Source organism: Hyaena hyaena, unplaced genomic scaffold, assembly GCF_003009895.1.
Source record: "Hyaena hyaena isolate Hyena2069 unplaced genomic scaffold, ASM300989v1 scaffold_89, whole genome shotgun sequence".
Lineage (NCBI taxonomy): Eukaryota > Metazoa > Chordata > Mammalia > Carnivora > Hyaenidae > Hyaena > Hyaena hyaena.
The window spans coordinates 371,873-392,861 of NW_024080719.1; the positions used below are offsets into that span (position 1 = coordinate 371,873).

Genomic DNA, 20,989 nt, shown 5'->3' on the forward strand with positions numbered 1-20,989 from the left:
CAAAGAAAGGGAAATAGTGGGAGCTTTACAACTTAGCAGGAGGCTATGACAAGACCTGACTTGGAGGCTGCCCAGGCACATGGCATGGCAGGGTTAGAGCAGTAGGAGCTACCTTCCTGGGCCATGTTTATAAAGAGGCAGTCTGTGAGCAAACTCTCTGAAATAGTGCCATACTCACAACTCACTCTGTATCCCGTTACCCAGCCTTATTTTCTTCATAGCATTTATCACTAATTAAGATTAATCTTTATTGCTTATTTTCTGTGCACCCCCATTACATTGTGAATTCCATGAGGGGAGGGATTTTCTCTGACTTTATTGCTCATCTCTGTATTATTAGTACCTTGAATTAAATGAGTATTTGTTGCATAAATGAATGAAAGAGCATATTCTCCCAATTTACCAGCACCTTCCTCATCTATGCAAACCAACCTAGATCTACTTTTTAACAGTTTCACCAATCACCCTTCCACTTTTAATCCTTCTTTATATATTCTACCGTAATTTTGCCATGCAAAAGCCCATCTGTTTCTCTCTCCATATGTATATTTACACATACACACAAACACCCCTTCTCTAGTCAATGTGTTTGTACACCCACTCTCCTGCTGTTGACAACAGAGAAATACGATGGAAAGAAAAGTAATCATTTATTACTGCGCGTCTATTAAGCACCTATTATTATGTTAGGTATTTCCATAAATATTATCTCAACATTAATACAAACCCACATAATTTTGTTGCCTTTTCCCCTCATTCATGCACATTTACTTAAACCAGTCCTCAGGCTGGTTTACTCTCTACTCTCTACTCTTAGACAAGGCAGTATCGTTCCCTGATGTCCAGTGCTTATCTCTATCAGTGTCATTGATTTTGGTCCTTTCTTGTTCCTCATAGAGCTTGATAGTCTATTGACATGCTTTCTTTCATGTATGTTTGACATACTTCCCTCTTTTTGGATCTTCCCAATCAACACAGAATCGTGGTCAAATATCTACCCATTAAAAAAGAAAAAAAGGCTCAGAGTGACTGCTAACAGGGATGGAGTTTCTTTTTGTGGAGATGATAATGTTCTATAGTTAGATTGTGGTGGTGCTTGTAAAATTCTATGAATATGCTAAGAACTATTGTATACTTTAAATGGGTGAATTGTATCATATGTGAGCTATATCTCAAAAAAGTGATTAAAGATTCTCCCTTCAATTATTTGCTTTTCTCACTGTGTTTACTTGCTTGTGTCCTATATACTGCTTCTAAGTTACTTTCTGTAAGATCACACAGTGATTCTTAGAATAATCCAGTGGGTAACTTTCAGTTCTTATCTGTTCAATCTTTCTTTCAAACAGGTTCTAAAACACACATGTGGTTATGTCACTAAACCTTCAATTTTACATAATCTATTGCCTTATAGTGCAGCTGTAATTACTTTTTATGTCATTAAATTTCCTTTAGAGTATGGTCTTGTCTCTCCTTCTCACCCTATCACCTTTGGTTAACTGGATTCTCCTATCATGATCTCTCTCACCTAAGTGCATAAAGCATTTACACTTTCTTCTGTGCAGATACCCCTTGCTCATGACTCTACTCAGTGTTCTCATTTACCCTTCAATCTAGAGCCTCTCATTTCCCAGAAAACAGGACTGGATTCTGGCAGTCTGGGTTTAGTGCCTATTCTATATGCTTGTAGACACATACAGTGTACTTACTTCTATACTGAATTCATCACAGTATTTGTAATTGTTTACTTATCCAGATTTCCACGCTAGACAATGAGCTCAAGCTGATGAGTTCAACTTTTAACCTTATATAATTTGGGTTTAGTAAAAGGTTGTTTAAAAAATGAATAAATTAGGGCACCTGGGAGGTTCATTTGGTTGGGCATCTGACTTCTACTCAGGTCATGATCTTACAATTTGTGGGTTCTAGCCCTGCACTGGGTTCTGTGCTGACAGCTCAAAGCCTGGACCTGCTTCAGATTCTGTATCTCCCTCTCTCTCTGTCCCTCCACTGCTTGCTGTATCTTTCTCAAAATAAATAAACATTAAAAAATTTTTTAAAAAATGTTCAAATAAGTGAATAAATTAATGACCTATTCTTGTTTTCTGTTTTCTTCTTGCCTCACTTTACAATGAACTCTGCATGTGTCTTCTAGGAAACAGTCTCTGATAAACTATCTAGTGTTACCATTTTATGATCTTATGATGATCAGTTTTTATAGTTGTGTTTCTTAACCCAGGGGTTTAACTGAGAACAACATAAGGAAAGGAACTAACAAATGATGAATACTTATGATAAGATAGGTACCATGCCAGACACTTTACATGTATTATACTCCCGTCTAGTCTTCTATGGGGTGAGCATTCTCATACCAGTTCTATATATGTGGAAACACAGTCTAAGGAAGATCCAAGTCACATAACTAGTAGCCATCAGGGTTAGGAATTAAACTCCTATCTATATATGTATCTATCAATCATCTATTTGCTTGTTTGTTTATTCTACTGTATCACACTGCATTGTAACACAAGACTTAACACTAGGATATGGAATGGCTATAATAAAAAATTATATTTGTTTTAATAACATCCAGAAAACTTTGAGAATTAATCATGCATATTTATATGAATAGTATTAAGTAATGAAATGATATACAGTGGTCCTCCCTTATTTGTGGTTTTGCTTTTGGTGGATTTAGTTATCTGTCATCGACTATGGTCTAGAAGCAAATGATCTTCCTTCTGCCACACCAGCAGGTCAATACTAGCCTAACACTATTCACAATGCTTACACATCATTCATCTCACTTAATCTCATCATGTAAGCATTTTATCATCTCACATCATCACAAGAAGGGTAAGTACAATACAATAAGATATTTTGAAAGAGAGAGAGAGAAACCACATTCACCTTTTATTATAGTATTTGCTATAATGTTCTATTTTACTATTGGTTATTGTTGTCAATCTCTTACTATGCCTAATTTATAAAATAAACTTTACTATAGGTATATTTGTATAATAAAAACATAGTATGAATAGAGTTTGGTATCATCCATAGTTTCAGGCATCCATTGTGGGTCCTGAAACATATCCCCCCATGGATAAGGGTTGGGGGGGAACTACTGTATTCATCTTTCAAGAATATTGGGCACCTACTATACTTAGAACATAATATGCCATATTCTTTAAATGAATGCTGAATATATATGTGTTTATATAACATAAAAATAAATTTGGGTGTGATAAATGGAAAACTCTCCAGTTAGAGTTTAATTTGCTAATAATTAACACTTTGGGGTTTTGGGTATAAAAAAGGAAGCCAAGCAAACTTAAAGCAGAAGTTTTAAATAATCTTTAGCAAATGCTGATCTAGAAAAATAAATATTAAAAACTTATTTGGTAAGGCAGCTCCTCAAAAAGTTAAACATAGTATTACCATACACTCTAGCAATTCTACTTTTGGGTATACATACAAAAGAACTAAAAGCAGAGACTTAAACACCAATGTTTATAGAAGCACTATTCACAATAGCCAAAAGGTAAAAACAACCCAAAATGTCCATGAACAGATGAATGGATAAACAAAATATAGTATACACAAACAATGGATATATTATTCATCCTTATAAGGAAGGAAATACTGACACATGCTACAGCATAGATGAAGATACTATGCTAAGTAAAATAAGCCAGCCACAAAAGGATAAATATTATATGATTCTACTTTGATGAGGTACCTCGAGTAGTCAAGTTCCTGGAGACAGAAAGTAGAATGGTGGTGGTCAAGGATTAAGGGCAGTGGGAGGGATGAGGAGTTACTATTTGAACAAATATAGAGTTTCAGTTTGGGAAGATGGAAAACTTCTGGAGATGGATGGTAGTAATGGTTGCACAACAATGTGAATGTGTTTCATACCAGTGTTTCATACCACTGAATTACACTTAAAAATGGTTAAAATAATGAATTTTATGCTATCATTTCACCACAATAAAAAACATTATTTGAAGTCCCCACATGTTTAAAGTGAAAGAAAAATTATCATTTATACATATATTTGAACTATATATCTAATGTCTAAATGGACAATACTCATATTTAAATATTCTACAGAGTTAATATAACAAACATGTACTCTCCCATTGTATAACCACATGCCTAGAATTTGGATTCAGAAAATACCAAAGATATATGACATTCTTCTGGATCTCTACTATCTAATATGGTAGCCAGTAGCCACATGGGGCTATTTATGTTTGGATGAACTAGAAATAAATAAAATTAGACAGTCAGTTCTTCAGTCACACTACCCACATTTCAAATGCACAACAGCCATATGCAACTAGTGGCTACTATATTGGACAGTGTAGATATAATGAATATTTCCATCAGTCACTGAAGAAAGTTTCATTGGACAGTGCTCTTTTACATTATACTATAAATATTATATGTAAATCACATATACCTGTGTGTGAGGAAGAGGTCAATCCAGAATAAAAACAAAGAGCCAAAATTTAGTATTATTTGTTCTAGTTCTGTGAAAAATGTTGTTCATATTTTGACAAGGATTGCATTAAATCTGCAGATTGCTTTGGGTAGCATGGATATTTTAACAATATAAGTTCATCTAATCCATGAACATGGATTATTTTTCCATTTGTTTGTGTCATCTTCAAGTTCTGTGGAACCACAAAAGATCCCAAGTAACCAAAGCAACCTTGAGAAAGAAGAACAACGCTGGAGGTATCACAATTCCTGATTTCAAGACAGGCTACAAAGCTGTAGCAATCAAAACAATATAGTACTGGCATGAAAAGAAATATATACATCTATGAAACAGAAGACAGAGCCCAGGAATAAGTCCATGAATATATGGTCAATTAATTTATAACAAAGGAAGCAAGAATATACAATGGGGGGAAAGACCGTCTCTTCAATAAATGGTGCTGGGAAAATAGGACAGCTACATGCAAAAGAATGAAACTGGACTACTTTGTTACACCATACACAAAAATAAACTCAAAATGAATTAAAGGCCTAAATGTCAAACCTGAAAACATAAAACTCCTACAAGAAAACATAGGCAGTAATATCCTTGACATCAAATAGTAACATTTTTCCAGATGTATCCTCAGGAAAGGCAAACAAAAGCAAAATTCAACTATAAGGACTCCACCAAAATGAAAAACTTTTGCACTGCAAAGGAAACTCAACAAAACAAAAAGGCAACCTATCGAATGGGAGATGATATTTGCAAATGATATATCCAATAAAGGGTTAATATCCAAAGTATATAAAGAATTTATTTTTCCAAATGTCTTCTAGATGGCCAACAGACACATGAAAAGATGCTCAACATCACTAATTATCAGGGAAATACAAATCAAAACCACAATGAGATACCACGTTACACCTGCCAGTATGGCTAAAAATCAAAAAGACAAGAAACGAGTGTTGGTGAGGATGTGGAGGAAAAAAACAAAACAAAACAAAACCCTTCTGCACTGCTGATAAAAATGCAAACTGATGCAGTCACTGTGGAAAACAGTATGGAGGTTCCTCAAAAAATTAAAAATAGAATTATCATATGATCCAGTAATCTAGTACTGGGTATTTACCCTAAGACAAGGAAAATATGGAATAAAAAAGGTATAGGTGCCCTTATGTTTACTGCACCGTTTTGTACAATAGCAAAGCTATCAAAGCAACCCAAGTGTCCTTCTATAGATGAATGGATAAAGAAGATATGGTATATATATGTATATGTATGTATACACACACACACACACACACACACACACACACAATGGAATATTACTTAGCCATAAAAAATGAGATCTTGCCATTTGCAAAAACACAGAAAGACTTAGAGGGTATAATGTTAAATAAGTCAGAGAAAGACAAATATTACATGGTTTCACTCATATGTGGAGTTTAAGAATAAAAAAAAATCAAACTAAGAAAAAGGAGACAACCAAAAAACAGATTCTTAAATACATATAACAAAATGGGGGTTGCCAGAGGAGAGATGGCTATGGGGAATGGGTGAAATAGAGAAAAGGGGAAAAAAAGCCCGTAAAACAAAGATCCACTAAATGTTTCGCTTAATTTTTTTTTTACTGCTTGTTTATTTTTTTTTACATTTATTTATTTTTGAGAGGCAGAGAGAGAGCACAAGTGGGTGGGAGAGGGCCAGAGAGAGAAGGAGACAACAAATCCGAGCAGGCTCCAGGCTCCGAGCCTTCAGCACATAGCCTGATGAAGGGCTCGAACTCACAAACGGTGAGATCATGACCTGAGCTGAAGTCTGACGCTCAACCACTGAGTCAGCCAGGCACCCCTAAATGTTTCACTTTTTAACTAGCAGTTTCACAAGGATACTGGCTGAAAACCTTTCTTTATCATGCAAATATAGAATCAACTTTAATGACTTGGAAGGTGTAGTTACATCATTTTGGATAACCTAATAAAGTCTTTTTCAAAAAACAGGATCCTACATTGGAAAAAAGTGTTAAGAATATCTTCAGAGCAACTCTATAGAATATTATGGAATTTTAAATTACAGATTATAACAATATAAAGTAATACACTGGTATGTCAAGTAAAACAGGAGTTTCTAAAATCAAATCTATAATCTGATTTCAGTCATAAAGTAGCTAAGCAAATATATGAATAATTACTATAAGGGAACATGAAAAAACAAAAAAAGGTAGTGTATTTGGTGAAGAATTATGGACATCTATGAAACAAACTAACATTGTTCAAATATATTTAAAACAAAAAAGTAAACTGGCCTCTGCTATTCTATACTTACAATGAAATTACATATTGTTTTATAACACCATTTGTATGTTTGTTGTAACCTCAATTGCATATATGGAACTATGCAATCTGTTGTTGCTTTAATAAAATAGCCCTGTAGGGAACATCTTCAAAACAATGTTAGAAAATTAGAGAACTCTTTAAGAGTTCATTTGATCCAGCTCCAAGTTAAACTGAAAAATAATTCAAAACCTGTGCACTGTAAGACAAAAGTGCATCTAATACATGGTACTTTTCTTTGTGTACTAACTCTTATCTGGCTCATAAACCCTGCACTGATATATACAAGCAACTACATTTAAATATATGATTATATACTGTCAATATTAGTAGGTCATAAGTAGAATTCTAAAGGGCTGCATCAAGTGTTGGTGAAAAATGGCAAACCTTACCACAAATAATGTTCCCTTTAAAGTGATATAAAACTCCTTATGAATCAATCTTGGTTTCTTAAGTATACTTTTGTTCTAAAATTGTAAAGATATTTGAGGTGATCCATTTAATCCTATAATATTTGCACATGATATAGGCTGGAGTTAGAGGGATACATAATTGATTAAAAATTTTAAAAAAATCAAGGCTAAATACAGAATATTTAGTGAATATTGTTTTTGTCAAAACCAAGTTCTGAGTGTTTTACACAGAATATAAATGACAAATATAAAAAAAAAGTCTCAATAACTTCTAAGCCCAAGTTTGATGATGTAGGAAAGGTTTAGAGTTCTTTCCTACAATTAACTTCTATATGGTTATACATGTTTATGTACTATATATATATATATATATATACATATGAGTTTTATCATGTTTAAATAAATTTATACTTACGATCTATTTCTTTAATAATTATTATTTTCCTAATACTTTAGTGAGTAGCCTTTTATTTTTTTCTTTTGCTTTCATAGTTTATTGTCCAGTTGGTTTCCATATAACACCCAGTGCTCATCCCCACAAGTGCCCTCCTCCATGCCCATCGCCCCTCTTCCCCTCCCCCCCATCCGCCTTCAGTTTGTTCTCAGTATTCAAGAGTCTCTCATGGTTTCGCTCCCTCCCTCTCCCCAACTATTTTTTCCCCTTCTCCTCCCCCATGGTCCTCTGTTAAGTTTCTCCTGAATCACTTATAAGTGAAAACATATGGTATCTGTCCTTCTCTGCCTGACTTATTTCGCTCAGCATAACACCCCCAAGTTCCATCCATGTTGTTACACATGGCCAGATTTCATTCTTTCTCATTGCCGTCTAGTATTCCATTGTATAGATAAACCACATCTTCTTGATCCATTCGTCAGTTGAAGGACATTTAGGCTCTTTCCATGATTTGGTTATTGTTGAGAGTTCTGTTATGAACATTGGGGTACATGTGCTCCTACACATCAGCACTCCTGTATCCCTTGGGTAAATTCCTCACAGTGCTACTCTGGGTCACAGGGGAGTTCTAGTGTTAATCTTTTGAGGAACCTCCATACTGTTTTCCAGAGGGGCTGTACCAGTTTACATTCCCACCAACAGTGTAGGAGGGAGTGAGTAGCGTTTAACTACTATGTAGTTACTATGTAACTATGATTGGTGATCCCTTAATGGGTTCAAACTGAAGAAGCTCTCATTTCATACTGACTCATTTTGTTGGAGGGAAGTCCTGGATTTAAGTCTCAGTGAGATCACAAACTGAAAGGTTATTATGTGTAAGTCACTACACTCATGTGGTTTGAGTTTCATCATAAGCAAATTGAAGGCATGTGGAAGATGATATCCAGTGTCTATTTTGTCTAAATATACCTAGGAGATCCAATCAGACAACTTACCTCTCGCAATACAGGATCAGCTATTGAATTCAGATTGACAGCTCCTTCATAGGTCAGGTAATAGAACACATTGAGGGATCGAACGGCCTCTGGTCCTTGCTGTTTATAGCCAAAAATGAGATCAATCCATTGGTGAAGCTGGCAGGAAACAAATTCACTCTCCAGGGCCTGAAAAAAAAAAAAAGGGCACAGAACATATTATTATGCCAAATTTGGTTTTTAGAACACGCAGAAATTTAGAACATGTAGTAGTTCTACTAAATTTACTGGGAACAGACTTATTCTGATGGTCTATTTTCCACCAAAATTTGTTCTCCTTTGTTTATAATTAGAAACCTTCTGGTACTCGTCATGCTGAATTATATTAGCATGCTTACATTTCAGTATTATTCTATGATACTATAAGCACTGTGAGGGCCTGGACTGGGTCTGTCTTTATGATATTTGTAACTTGTAACTTGTAACTTGGGCCTGACAGGTACCCAATTCATGCTTCAAAGAGAGAAAACATGAAACATTTACTATCCACCTGTTTATGATTTTTCTAGATATAAACCTTTTGTTGTCTACTGTAACAATTAAAATAAAATTATTTAGTGATTTCAACTGAGTTTTATGCCAACAAATCTGATCTTTGGAGGAATACTTACAATTTCTGAAGTATAATTACTGATATTATTCTAGGTATTAATATCAAACCAGACCAGACATTTGATGTGATTAATAGTGCCCAATAAATAATGAATGAACATAATCAAGTGTTCAGCGGATATGGGCACTAGATTCACTTCCAACCCATCATTACATTCCAAGTTACCAGCACTGTACCCAACATACAGTAAGTACCAATAAATGTTTGCTGCATTTAATACAGTTATAAATGTAAAAAAGGTTAAAAAACTGGATACATTTTCATAAAAGTGTTCAGATTTGTATTATTTAATGTTCTTCAAAATTATTTCACCATAAAAGTTTAGAATATGGACTCGATTATCAATAAATAATGCTATTCAAGTCACAGAGCTCTAAGACAAATGCTGAAGCTTGATTTGAAGTACACCAAATTATATCAGATGATATATCTCACGGAAATTCTTATTTTTACTATAAGAAGTATATGGTTGTGATGTATTTTTGGTGTGGCTTGCTAAGTTATCAATATCATAAAAAGTAATCTGTTGGTTTTAAAACAAACTGGGTAACCTCTATAGTAAGCAACCAATAAGATATAAACCATCTTGTGACAAAACCCTTCATATTAGTTCACAGGTATACACTTGTGTTAAGTATCGCTTCATTAAAATAAATGCTTGTGGGGGCACCTGGCTGGCTCAGTCAGTAGAGCATGTGACTCTTTTATTTTTCCTTTTTAAGTTTTATTTTATTTTTTTATTTACAGATAGTTTATTGTCAAGTTGGTTTCCATATAACACCCAGTGCTCATCCCCACAAGTGCCCTCCTCCATGCCCATCTCCCCCCTCCCGCCCCACACCCATGAGTCCTCAAATTGTTCTCAGCATTCAAGAGTCTCTCATGGTTTGCCTCTCTCCCTTTCCCCCACCATTTCCCCCCTTCTTCTCCCCCATCTCTTGATCATAGGACTCTGAGTTCAAGTCCCACACTGTGTACAGAGATTACTTAAAATAAAATGTTTAAAAAAATCCTTATCTAAAATAAATGCCTATGAATAAGAAAGATATTTACAACTGAATTCAAATATCTCCTTTAATAATATTTAAGATGACTTCACATATATCACATACTATGTAAAATGTAAAAAAAAAATTCTGTAAATAAAACACTAGTCAATTCTCATATTGTAATGCATAGCTGAAATGAAATAAAAATATTTAGCTAGCTTCAACTGTGAAAGTTATTATTTTAGATATCTCTTATAAAACATTATATTTATAAATTTAGTAAAAAGCTAAGGGCACATAAGTGCTGCAAATGTTATTTGAAATTAAAGAAGAGCTTGTAGTAAGTACATAGATTTAAAATTAATCTGAAAATTCAGGAGTTATTAATGGAAGATGCACACAAAAATGATACGTTTGTTTCATTAACTTGGGGCTCGAGTAGGGATGGGGGTGTGGGGGCCATGTTTAAAGTGACACATAAAAACAGCAATTGTCTTAATTTGTGTGCAGTGCACTCCACACAAAAGCCCTAAATATGTTCAAATTAGAGCAAGCTGCTTGATTGTCACGGCAGTCTCATGTCACATTAATGCATGACAAACATTAAACCATACACTTAAATGGCAATTTATATCATTTAAATGTTTACTGCCAGACTAGCTCATCACTCATTTAAATGTGACTTTCTGACAGCTAATTTCAGTTAATTTTCTCCAATTCACTTAATTAGAACTTTCAATCAGGGAAGGACCTACACATATCTTTGAGCTTACATCCTTTTTAGTTGTTCAAAATCTGAGTTAATAAACTACTGAAAAGCCCTCCAATAATAGATTAACATGTAATATCTCTGAGTCTACAAAAAAGTGTGACTATATAGTGAAACAAACTCACAGTATGCACTCTTAGAAAGAACCTACACTTATTTATGTAAATAATACTCTCGCCAGTAGTTTAAATAAAAAACGTTTAGCTCATATACACGCACTATTGAAACAATAAAAAAAAACCCCTGCATCCAAGCTAATTAAAAATTAATGATTTCAAAATTGTTTAATAAGATAAAACAGTCAGGAGTCTCCTGAGTGTCTGTGGTGTTGTGATTTGAGACTATAAAATTCCAGAAGGCTGAGCAAATGATAAAGTACAAGAGAATTTTCTCAATATTAAAGCTCTAAAAACCAGTACAATTTCATTTTATGTGTCATCAAACAAGGAATTGCGAGTTTTTCTAATCTTCTTTATGCATATTCAAAATGGTAAAGTTGGTGACATTTAGATCCTTAAACCTTTATATCTTGATGCTACATCAGAACGTTAAACAAAAATACTGAAATGAAAGACACCGTATATCCCCGTTACACCTCAAACACAGGTGCAGAGATGTCCACAGTGTGATGATTCACCCCTCCCGTTACATTGTCATACTGGTCAATCCTTTAAGAGGTTGACTAGTAATTCATGGATATATTGGCAAAATTTTTTTCCAGAAATTGAGAAACAAATTACTTTCATGGGTAGATTTCATTTACATTTTAAAAAACTAAACCAAAAATGTCATTAGCAGTCTTCAAACATTTCTTGCAATTTACCAAAGCTTTAAAAAGGGATACAAAAGAACAACTGCTATGGGTATAAGACTTCCAAAAAAGTTTAAAATCATTTCAGAAAAAGCCAGTTAAGGTCTTTAACATCCTTTTAGTAGTAGTGAATGACAACTGCCTAACCGAAGGTACATAATAATAAACATGTACTAAAGACTTGAGCTAAGAGGTAACGACAAGCAGAATAAAATTGAGGGACAGAAATACAACTAATTCAAAATGGAATACCCTGAGAATACATCTTATACCTTGTTTTTGAAATTCAAAAACATGAATCATAAAACATATTAAAATTCTTTAAATCTCTTTTTATGTTAAGATTTTTTGAAAAAAATAATCTATATAAAATACTTATATTCACATTTGTAATTTAAAAAAAAAACATGACAGTGCAATGCTGAGCATTTGTGATTTTTCAAAGCCTTTAGGTCCAACAGTCCTCATTAAGACTGGAGTTAAATATGGTTTGCAGCTAGGGGATAGTAACATTCTTCCCATGCTGCTCTCAAACCTAACCAATCAATTGTTAGTACTCCCTTAGCAGGCTGGATACATCATTTACATCCAATGTGTGCTCTGAGTAAAAACTGTAAAAAGAAAATCCACTAAAATGTCCGACACAATACAATAATATTCAACTCATCTGAGTTATTATAAAATAAATCAGTGACTAATGCCCAATTGTTAAGGATCAAATAAGACTATGAAAAGACTATCATATGAAGCCTCATACAAATTGTCAATCCAATCCAGGGGGACTCATATTAGTCTTGACAAACTGTCTTGGGGCTGATATCTGCTTTTTTAATGAGACCTATTAAGCAGAGACTAAAACACTTGAGATATGCTAAAAAGTACAGTATACAGATGTCAAATACAAACACTTATTAGTAACTTTCATTTGTTTGGTCCACATGCAGAACATCAACAAATTCAAGCTTTAATATTATAAAGATAATAGTAAATTATTCATAAACAACTCATTTGTGTAATCTTGTGTCAGAAATAATTATAACATATATGAATATGTGTCTTACAATAAATCTCACTGAAAGAATGTAACCTGTGTTTTCTTGAAACTAACCCATTAAGGAAATGAATTATTTATAGATAAAAAAATATTTTTAAAAAATTATTCTTGTTTCCTTACTACAATCAAATAGTATGATAATTTATATAGAAATGGCTTACTTTTTTCAAAAAATCCTAAGCTGTTTGGGAATAATAAAAGGCATTAATAATGTTTGTTAATCTATGTATGCTTTAGAGATATTCTAGCCATTTCCTTTTGTTTTCAAACAAATAATGTAGAAGTTTAAAATCAATAAAAGCAATTTTATTTATTTAAAAATTTTTTACTTTAATTACTTAAACAAATTTTTTAAGGTTTATTTATTTTTGAGAGAGAGACAGAGCTTGAGCTGGGGAGGGGCAGAGAATGAGAGAGACACAGAATCCAAAGCAGCTCCAGGCTGTAAGCTGTCAGCACAGAGCCGAATACGGGGGTCAAACTCAAGAACCATGATATCATAATCTGACCTGAAGTCGAGTGTTTAATTGACTGAGCCACCCAGAGGCCCCTATTTTTTAATTTTTTTTTTATTTTATAGAGAAAGAGACACCAGTGGGGGAAAGGAGCAGAGGAAGAGTGGGAGAATCCAAAGCAGGATCCGTGCTCACTGCCGAGCCGGATGTGAGGGTCCATCCCATGAACCCTGGGATCATGAACTGAGTCAAAATCAAGGGTCAGACATTTCACTGACTGAGCCACCCAGGTACCCTGAAAATCAATTTTAGTTAACAAAAGAAAGGTAATTGTTTCACTCAAGATCTGAAAACCTTATTTGTGTATTATTCCCAAATTAATGCTAATATTCATTTATACTTTTGTTAAATGTTCTCATACCACACCATTTTTAAAAGCCACTAAATAAAAGCTACTAATATCTATAGAACAAATGATGTTTATGAAAAAAATAAAGGATCACATAGTATTTACAAACCTTTAAGTACAGAAATAATTATATAACAGAATGAATTAGGTCTGTGTAACACAGATAAACATTTATGCACACTTATACCACCACTTCCATTCTCAGGTTTCTAGAAGACCTGATTCAATTCTGAGATTCAAAATGCATTAGCTATAAGTATCAAAGAAGAAAATAAAAATGACTGAATCACCCTCTTGCCTTGGTATACATTTAATTATGAGATGTATTTAACCATATTTTAAAGGTTTTTAAAAATTTTTATGTAACCTCTATACCTAACTTGGGGCTCAAACTCACAACCTTGAGATTAAGAGTTGCATCTACTTTTGACTGGGCCAGACAGGCAACCCAGTCATATTTTAAATGGAAGAATAAAAATTAGTTTTATAAAATTTTAATTGTACTGTTATAAATTAAGAGTATTAATTCATCTGAGTGTAGAGCACATGTTTCAAAGGAGTTAATTTTGGACTGACCAGAACATTATGAACTTGGAATTTTAAGTATTTTTCACTTCAAATACATGTAATGCAGCCTTCTTCCTCTACACACACACACGCGCGCGCACACGCACACACACACACACACATACACACAGATTTAAAATGAACTGGTCTGTTATGTTTGCATGTGCTGGATTTCAAACACTAGTGGTAATGTTTCCTTAACATTGATATATGACCTTTGTAATTTACATTGAAGAAAGCTGTTTTTTTCAGCCTAATTAGAACTGTTTCAAATTTTCCTGCTAAATATATGATATAAAGTCCTTTCAACTTTTTTATTCTAGAGTTTCTTTCCATGTCAACTTTGTTCCAATCAAAATATGCTTTGAATTAAATGATTTTGATTGAATATGTGGATCACATTTCACTTCTAAGATTTAAAGTCCAAAAAGGAAAAGTTTAGCCTGTTCAAACAAAGCAAGAGCAGCCACTTTGCGGAAAGCTATTCACATTTAAGAAGACTGACAAATTGTTTGTGTGCACCATTAGGTCTAGTTTCTGCAATAGTTGCCAGATTTCCTGTCACCCTAATAAGATACATTAACTCTTTAAATGCTGGCTCTGAACTTGTGATGAATCCAAGTAAATGTAGCAAATTTTTAATTTACCTATAAGTTTTTTCTTTCAAACAAATTTAAAGAATAGTAAAGAAAATTTGCTATTATATCAAAATTTTAAAAATGAGGTCACAGAAAAAATTATTTTTTCTAATTGGACAGATACAAATTCAGAATATAAATTTAACTGCCAAATGGGATTTTCCAAAAGTGAAAAATCCACACTAATTCTCATTTAAGAAAATGCATTAATTAAAGTATACAGAATTACTTGTTCAGATGAAACACAACAGTGAAAATGTTAGGATATGTGGTGATGTATAATCTAACATGAGTTTAACACTGTCCTATATTAATTACAAATATCACAGTGCTTCAGAATTCAGATATTTACCTTACTATAAATATATAACAAAAACATGAAACATAATAAATTATATATTATTTACAAAGAAAAATTTAACTTTGAGGGCTTAAAAATACGTGCGAAGCTGTAACATTAAAAGCGAGTCATGAATTTCAAAGAAGAAAAAAAGGAGAATTAAGGATTTAGAGAAAAAAACTGTGGGATGCTAAGAATAAAACTTACTATCTGACAGTTAAAAAAAGTGTAATTTAGTCACAACACATTGAAGTTCAGGCTGAAAAGCAGATAGAGAAATCACTAAAAGGAGTTCTGTACTTCTAAACTGCCCTTGAACTGTTGGGCAGAAGAAAGATACTGGAGCCGGCAGCGTGCTGTTCATTTCTACATTTATATCATTACTGAAGAAAAGTGTGAGTTAGTATCATATCTTGATATAACCATCAAGCACTCGTGCATCTTTTGGCAGGAGAATCATTCTGTCTACGATTGTTATTGTGTAGTTTTAAATGGACTAGTCAACCAGCTGTTATATATTTTACACACTGAAGGCCATGTTTCCTTTGAAATTCATAGTTTTAATCTCAACTGAAGTCTGTATTGCTGTGTGCCAAGATCAAAAGGATTAGGCAAACTTGTACAATTACCCTCCTTTTCAGAGAGATGATTTTTTTCTAATGTTTAAAATAGTCCTATATGCTGACATTTTATCCAACTATTTTCTTTAGAGCCACAGAACATTAAAACATTTAATTAACATTTCAACCTTAGGTCACTCTTAATCTAAAACCCAGGAATTCATAATATACAGAAATTTTAAACTAGTTACAATATAACACACATAGATGGAGCTTTAAAAAAATTCTATTTTAGTAAGAACGGATGGGGAACAACTACAATTAAATGATAGATATACCAATCTATTTTATTATGTGTTTGCATTTTGCATGACTTCATGCAGAAAACAGTTCACAGAGCTTAAAACAATGTGTATGCATCAAGATAAGATAAATTTAACATAAGAGAAGGTAATGCAAAATTAATAAGTACATAACAATGCCATGAAATTCCATAGACTTAGAGGTGTGCCATGTATTTGTTCCTAAACTTTCTAGCAGGCAACATAAAGAAAGAAACACGAACACTTACAAGAGTCAAAAATTGACCATAATGTAAAAACAAACCAGATGGCCTAGAAAAACACATTATTTCTATTCCTGAGATAAGAAATTCCTCCCTTGGCAATATGATGGAATCCAGGTATGTGACTCTCAGAGGGACTGACTTAATCCTGGGATAGATTTAAAGTATAGACAAATGGAGAGACTACATACTCTTCAGGCAATCCTGCATAAACATTATTTCTCTTAGGTGAGGCTTTGAATGGTAAATTCTAGATTACACTCCGTGACAAGTACCTGGAATGCAGCCATTTTGCTTTGTCAGCTAAATGTAGAGCCACATGTTTCAACAACAGCTAACTGAGTCACAGGACTAATAATATCTCAAACATGTGAAGAGTATGAGGAGAAAGACACAAACAAGCCTCTATGGAAGTCAGGCCCACCTTCACCTGAAAGGGATAGTAGTCTATGTGATGCTAAGACAGGTTCAAGATTCTCCTCAGAAAGTAACTTTGGGTTAACTTTCCCACATAGATAAATAGGCAACAAAAAGCTCCAAATGCCACCATGATCTCCTAATACTATAGATGTTAAAATGTTTAAAAGTGCTGTAGTAAATGCTAAACCTTTAAAAAGATTTAGCAAAGTATCCTTGGAAAATTAATATTGAACACTGTAAATTATTGTTATGCTCTTTAAGGTAAACTAGTTAAAAATACATTTAAATAAAGTATTAATCTAAAATTCTCAATTATCCATGTATGTATGGAAAAAAGAATAGATTTCTTCTCCAACAACATTGAAAATATATTACTTTGCTGTGTGAATTTCTGTAGTTTTTATTTTATAGTTACTTACAAAAAGAAGGAAAACCAAACCAAAAAAAAAAAAAATTAATCCCTTCCCATTTGCTTATCCGCACAGATCTGATAAATACTAGCAGTCTCTTGCCTTTGAAGATGGCCAGACCAGAATCCCTACTTATTGCCAGATGTAGTTTAATCCCATGGGGACTCCAGACAAAAACAAGGAGCTGTCTTCAGGGCACCAATGATTCCCTAGACTGAATGCTATAAACTTATATTGGCAAATCAAAATCCTTGGCAAAATAGCACACTTATGATATCATCACTTCCAAGACTATCCAATAAAGGAAAACCTGAACTGAAGAATATGATGCAAAGTTGAATATTTTTTTAAAGGCATTGACAAGTTCAGCCAGAAATTACATCTGCAGTTACTCTGTGTATGTAACTGTATACACATACATTATGTAGGAATAAAAGTATTTTTTTTCTCAGTGATCTCTACGCCCAATGGGGGCTTGATCTCATGACACCAATATCAAGGGTTGCATGCTCTACCAACTGAGCCAGCCAGGCACCCTTAAAAGTCTTTTTTCATTCTACAACTTTTAATACCAGCATTTCTCTCATCCATTCAATCAACAAACATTTACTGAATGCTTTCTATAGGTTTTGTTCTATGCTAGATTCTGGGGATAAAGAGATGAGATATCCCTTTGGAGGAAGAGTAAAGAGGCAAAAGGTCATCGCTAAGATGACTATAACAGTCTATGTGAGAAGTACTGAGAGCCTCAAGAAAGCAGCAATGGAAGTGAAGAAGGAGGGAAAGAGTTCAGAAAGAGTTATCACTTACACAAACTGATAACTACTATGAGAGGTGAAGGAAAAGGAGTCTAGGATGATACCCAGGTTTCAACTTTGGACCTTAATTATACTGGAGAAGGAAGAGTTTATATGGTAAGAGATTAACTCAGTTTTGAATTTAGTATTAATATTTTGGACTTTTTAAAACAGATTTGAACTTAACCCTAAGCTTTTGTTTTGAATCTAAGGCTGCTAATTATAAAAGAAACGTATATACTACTTAAGTATTAAAATACTCTCACGTTCAATGCTGGGATGTCCAAACAACAACAACAACAACAACAACAACAACAACAACAACAAACTGGAGAAAGAAAATGATCACCAAGACATTATACCCATGCTGTCCAAAAGAAATATAATGCAAGCCACATGTGTAATTTAAAATTTTCTAGAAGCCACACGTAAAAAAATAAATAGGTAAAATTAATTTTAGGATATTTAACTGAGAATATTAAAAAATCATTTAAAATATAATCAGTATAAAATTTATTTTGTATTAAATCTTAGAAATCGGGTATGAATTTTATACTTACAACATATAGCACTTCTCAATTCAGACTAGTCATATTTCAAGTGATCAATAGCCACATATGAATGGTAGTTTCAACATTGGACAGTAAAGCTTTATTCAGTTCCAAATACTGAATCTGCATTCAGATTTTTTATTGAATTAGAGTTGACACACTATATTACATTAATTTCAGGTGTACAACACAGTGATTTGACAACACAATATGTTATACTATGTTCACCACAAGTGTAGCTACCACCTGTCACCATACTATGCTATTACAACAACATTGACTGTATTCTCTATGCTGTACCTCTCATCCCAGTTGTATTCAGATTTTTACAGCATTTCGATGTTAGACAGAGTTCAGGGATTAACAACATTTAACCTTTTTAAAAATACAGATTCTCTTATTGAAAATAAAGGTAAACCTTACAAAGCACAGGCACCTGCAGACTACAAAATGACCTTTGATGCAGTTTTAAAGAGGTCATTACAATTCTCAGTGCTAGAATGGCACTTCCCAGTGAAGAATGGCTAAATCTTAGGACATGACAGCAGAAATAAAACATCTTCAGGTATGAAACAGACATAGTGTTCTGGAATGTATATTCTTTAGCCACTTACAAATCTCTGATGAATTCTGGAAGCATTCAAAAGAAGGCATTATGACCATTCTCTCTTACTACAGGTAAAGGCCTAATTATAGCAACTATGATGCTATCTGTAAACTTCATCCTCAAAAGTCCTTGGTTGGAATTCTTACATATTGTCTTCATAGCGGTATCAGCTATGCACTTTAAGAGCTAGCATATAGCCATAGATTACAATTTAGTATAGAGAACACAACATTTGCTGAAACCCAGTTATATGAAATATGTAGGCAACATGGATATATTCATAAACCTCATAAAAAGTACCTGATTTTAGTAGCAGATAGAACTAACTTGTGTTTGCTCACTCCTAGATATTCCTTAATATATGTAATAATAGTTTATGATTCTCCAAATGACAACTGTAGGTCTGATTCCTTCTGAATTATCAGTGAAATAATGTCCAGTTAATAGGGCCAGTCTTAAATATTTTTATGCAGCCATGATTAAACAAACAGGCAATATGAGATCAATCTAAACTTCTTAAAAGATTTAAGTAAATTTTTTATTTATACTTCCTTACCTCCTTTTTACTTATTAACTAATCTCTTATCATTCTATTATAGGCAACCCCACAAAAAAATGTTTCTGCTAAGATTACCATGCCCAATTGTCTGAATCCAATAGATGCTTATCCCCCTTCACCTCTCTGCATTATGGCATTTACGTTTCTCTCTCATCTATAAGCTTCTTTGATACCCTACCTCCAGATTCTTTCTACATTTCTGACTTCCTTCTCACTTTTTTTTTTTTTAAGTAAGCTCTATGCCCAACAAGAGGCTTGAACTCATGACCCCGAGATTAAGAGTCGCATGCTCTGCTGACAGAGCCAGCCAGGTGAACCTCCTTGCTTTTTAATGTAGGGTCTTTTTCATCTACTTCCTTAGTGTTAGTTCTCCTCATGATACAGTCCCAGGCCCTTGTTTTTGATGTAACTCAGGTTAGGTGAGCTTCAACTACCTTAATCGACAATTATCACCATTTCCAGAATTTCAAGTCCAAAATGTCAACTGCACATTAGACTACTTATTTTGGTATGCTTCTGGTAACTCAAACCTAATGTAGCAAGAGAAAAAAAAGAATGAATAATTTTCCTCTTAAACTTGTTTACTTTCTTGCTTTTTTGATTATGGATATAGTCCTCCTTTACCCAGCCAATTCAGAAATGTGGCAGTCATCCTGACATTTCCTTTTTCTTCTTCCTCTAAAACCTTATCTAATCAGACAGTAAGCCTCCAAAATATCTTTCCAATTCACTCATTCTTTCTTTTCCACTATGACTATTTTTGGTTCTGTGCTTCATTATTGCTTAGTATAGTTATTCTAACACTATCCAAACTGTTCTCTTTATCTCTAGAATTCTGCCTCCTTCAATCCCTCCTCCATATGAACTGCTATCTAAAACCTAGCCAAATTACGGCTCTCTGTAAGACTTTTCGCTGCTTCTGCTTTCCCTGAAACAGTGGATCTCCCACTTCAACATACACTAAAATCACCTGGAGGATTTGTTAAAACACAGACTGCTGGGCTCCCCTTGCCAAAGCTTCTGTTTCTGTAGATCTGGACTTGAGCTCAAGATTGCCTTTTTAACAAGTTCTCAGGCAATACTGATGCTTCTGGCCTGGCAACCGCCTTTTGGAGTCCACTATGCCAAAGAAAAAAGTTCAAACTACTGACAAGCCATTAAGACTGTTCACACAATCTGGCTACAGTCTTATCCTTCCATAGGTAATGCTCACAG

General features: G+C 33.7%; 1 protein-coding gene across 6 annotated transcripts in view; it reads right to left on the reverse strand.

The window, feature by feature from the left end:
• The window catches only part of LRBA (LPS responsive beige-like anchor protein), a 737,219-nt gene that overhangs the window by 69,216 nt on the left and 647,014 nt on the right, over nucleotides 1–20,989 (reverse strand). For all 6 annotated transcript variants that reach the window (XM_039234337.1, XM_039234336.1, XM_039234335.1 and 3 more), the window contains one exon: nucleotides 8,622–8,789. In XM_039234337.1, the coding sequence (XP_039090268.1) occupies nucleotides 8,622–8,789 (168 nt within the window). The remainder of the gene's footprint in view (nucleotides 1–8,621; nucleotides 8,790–20,989) is intronic.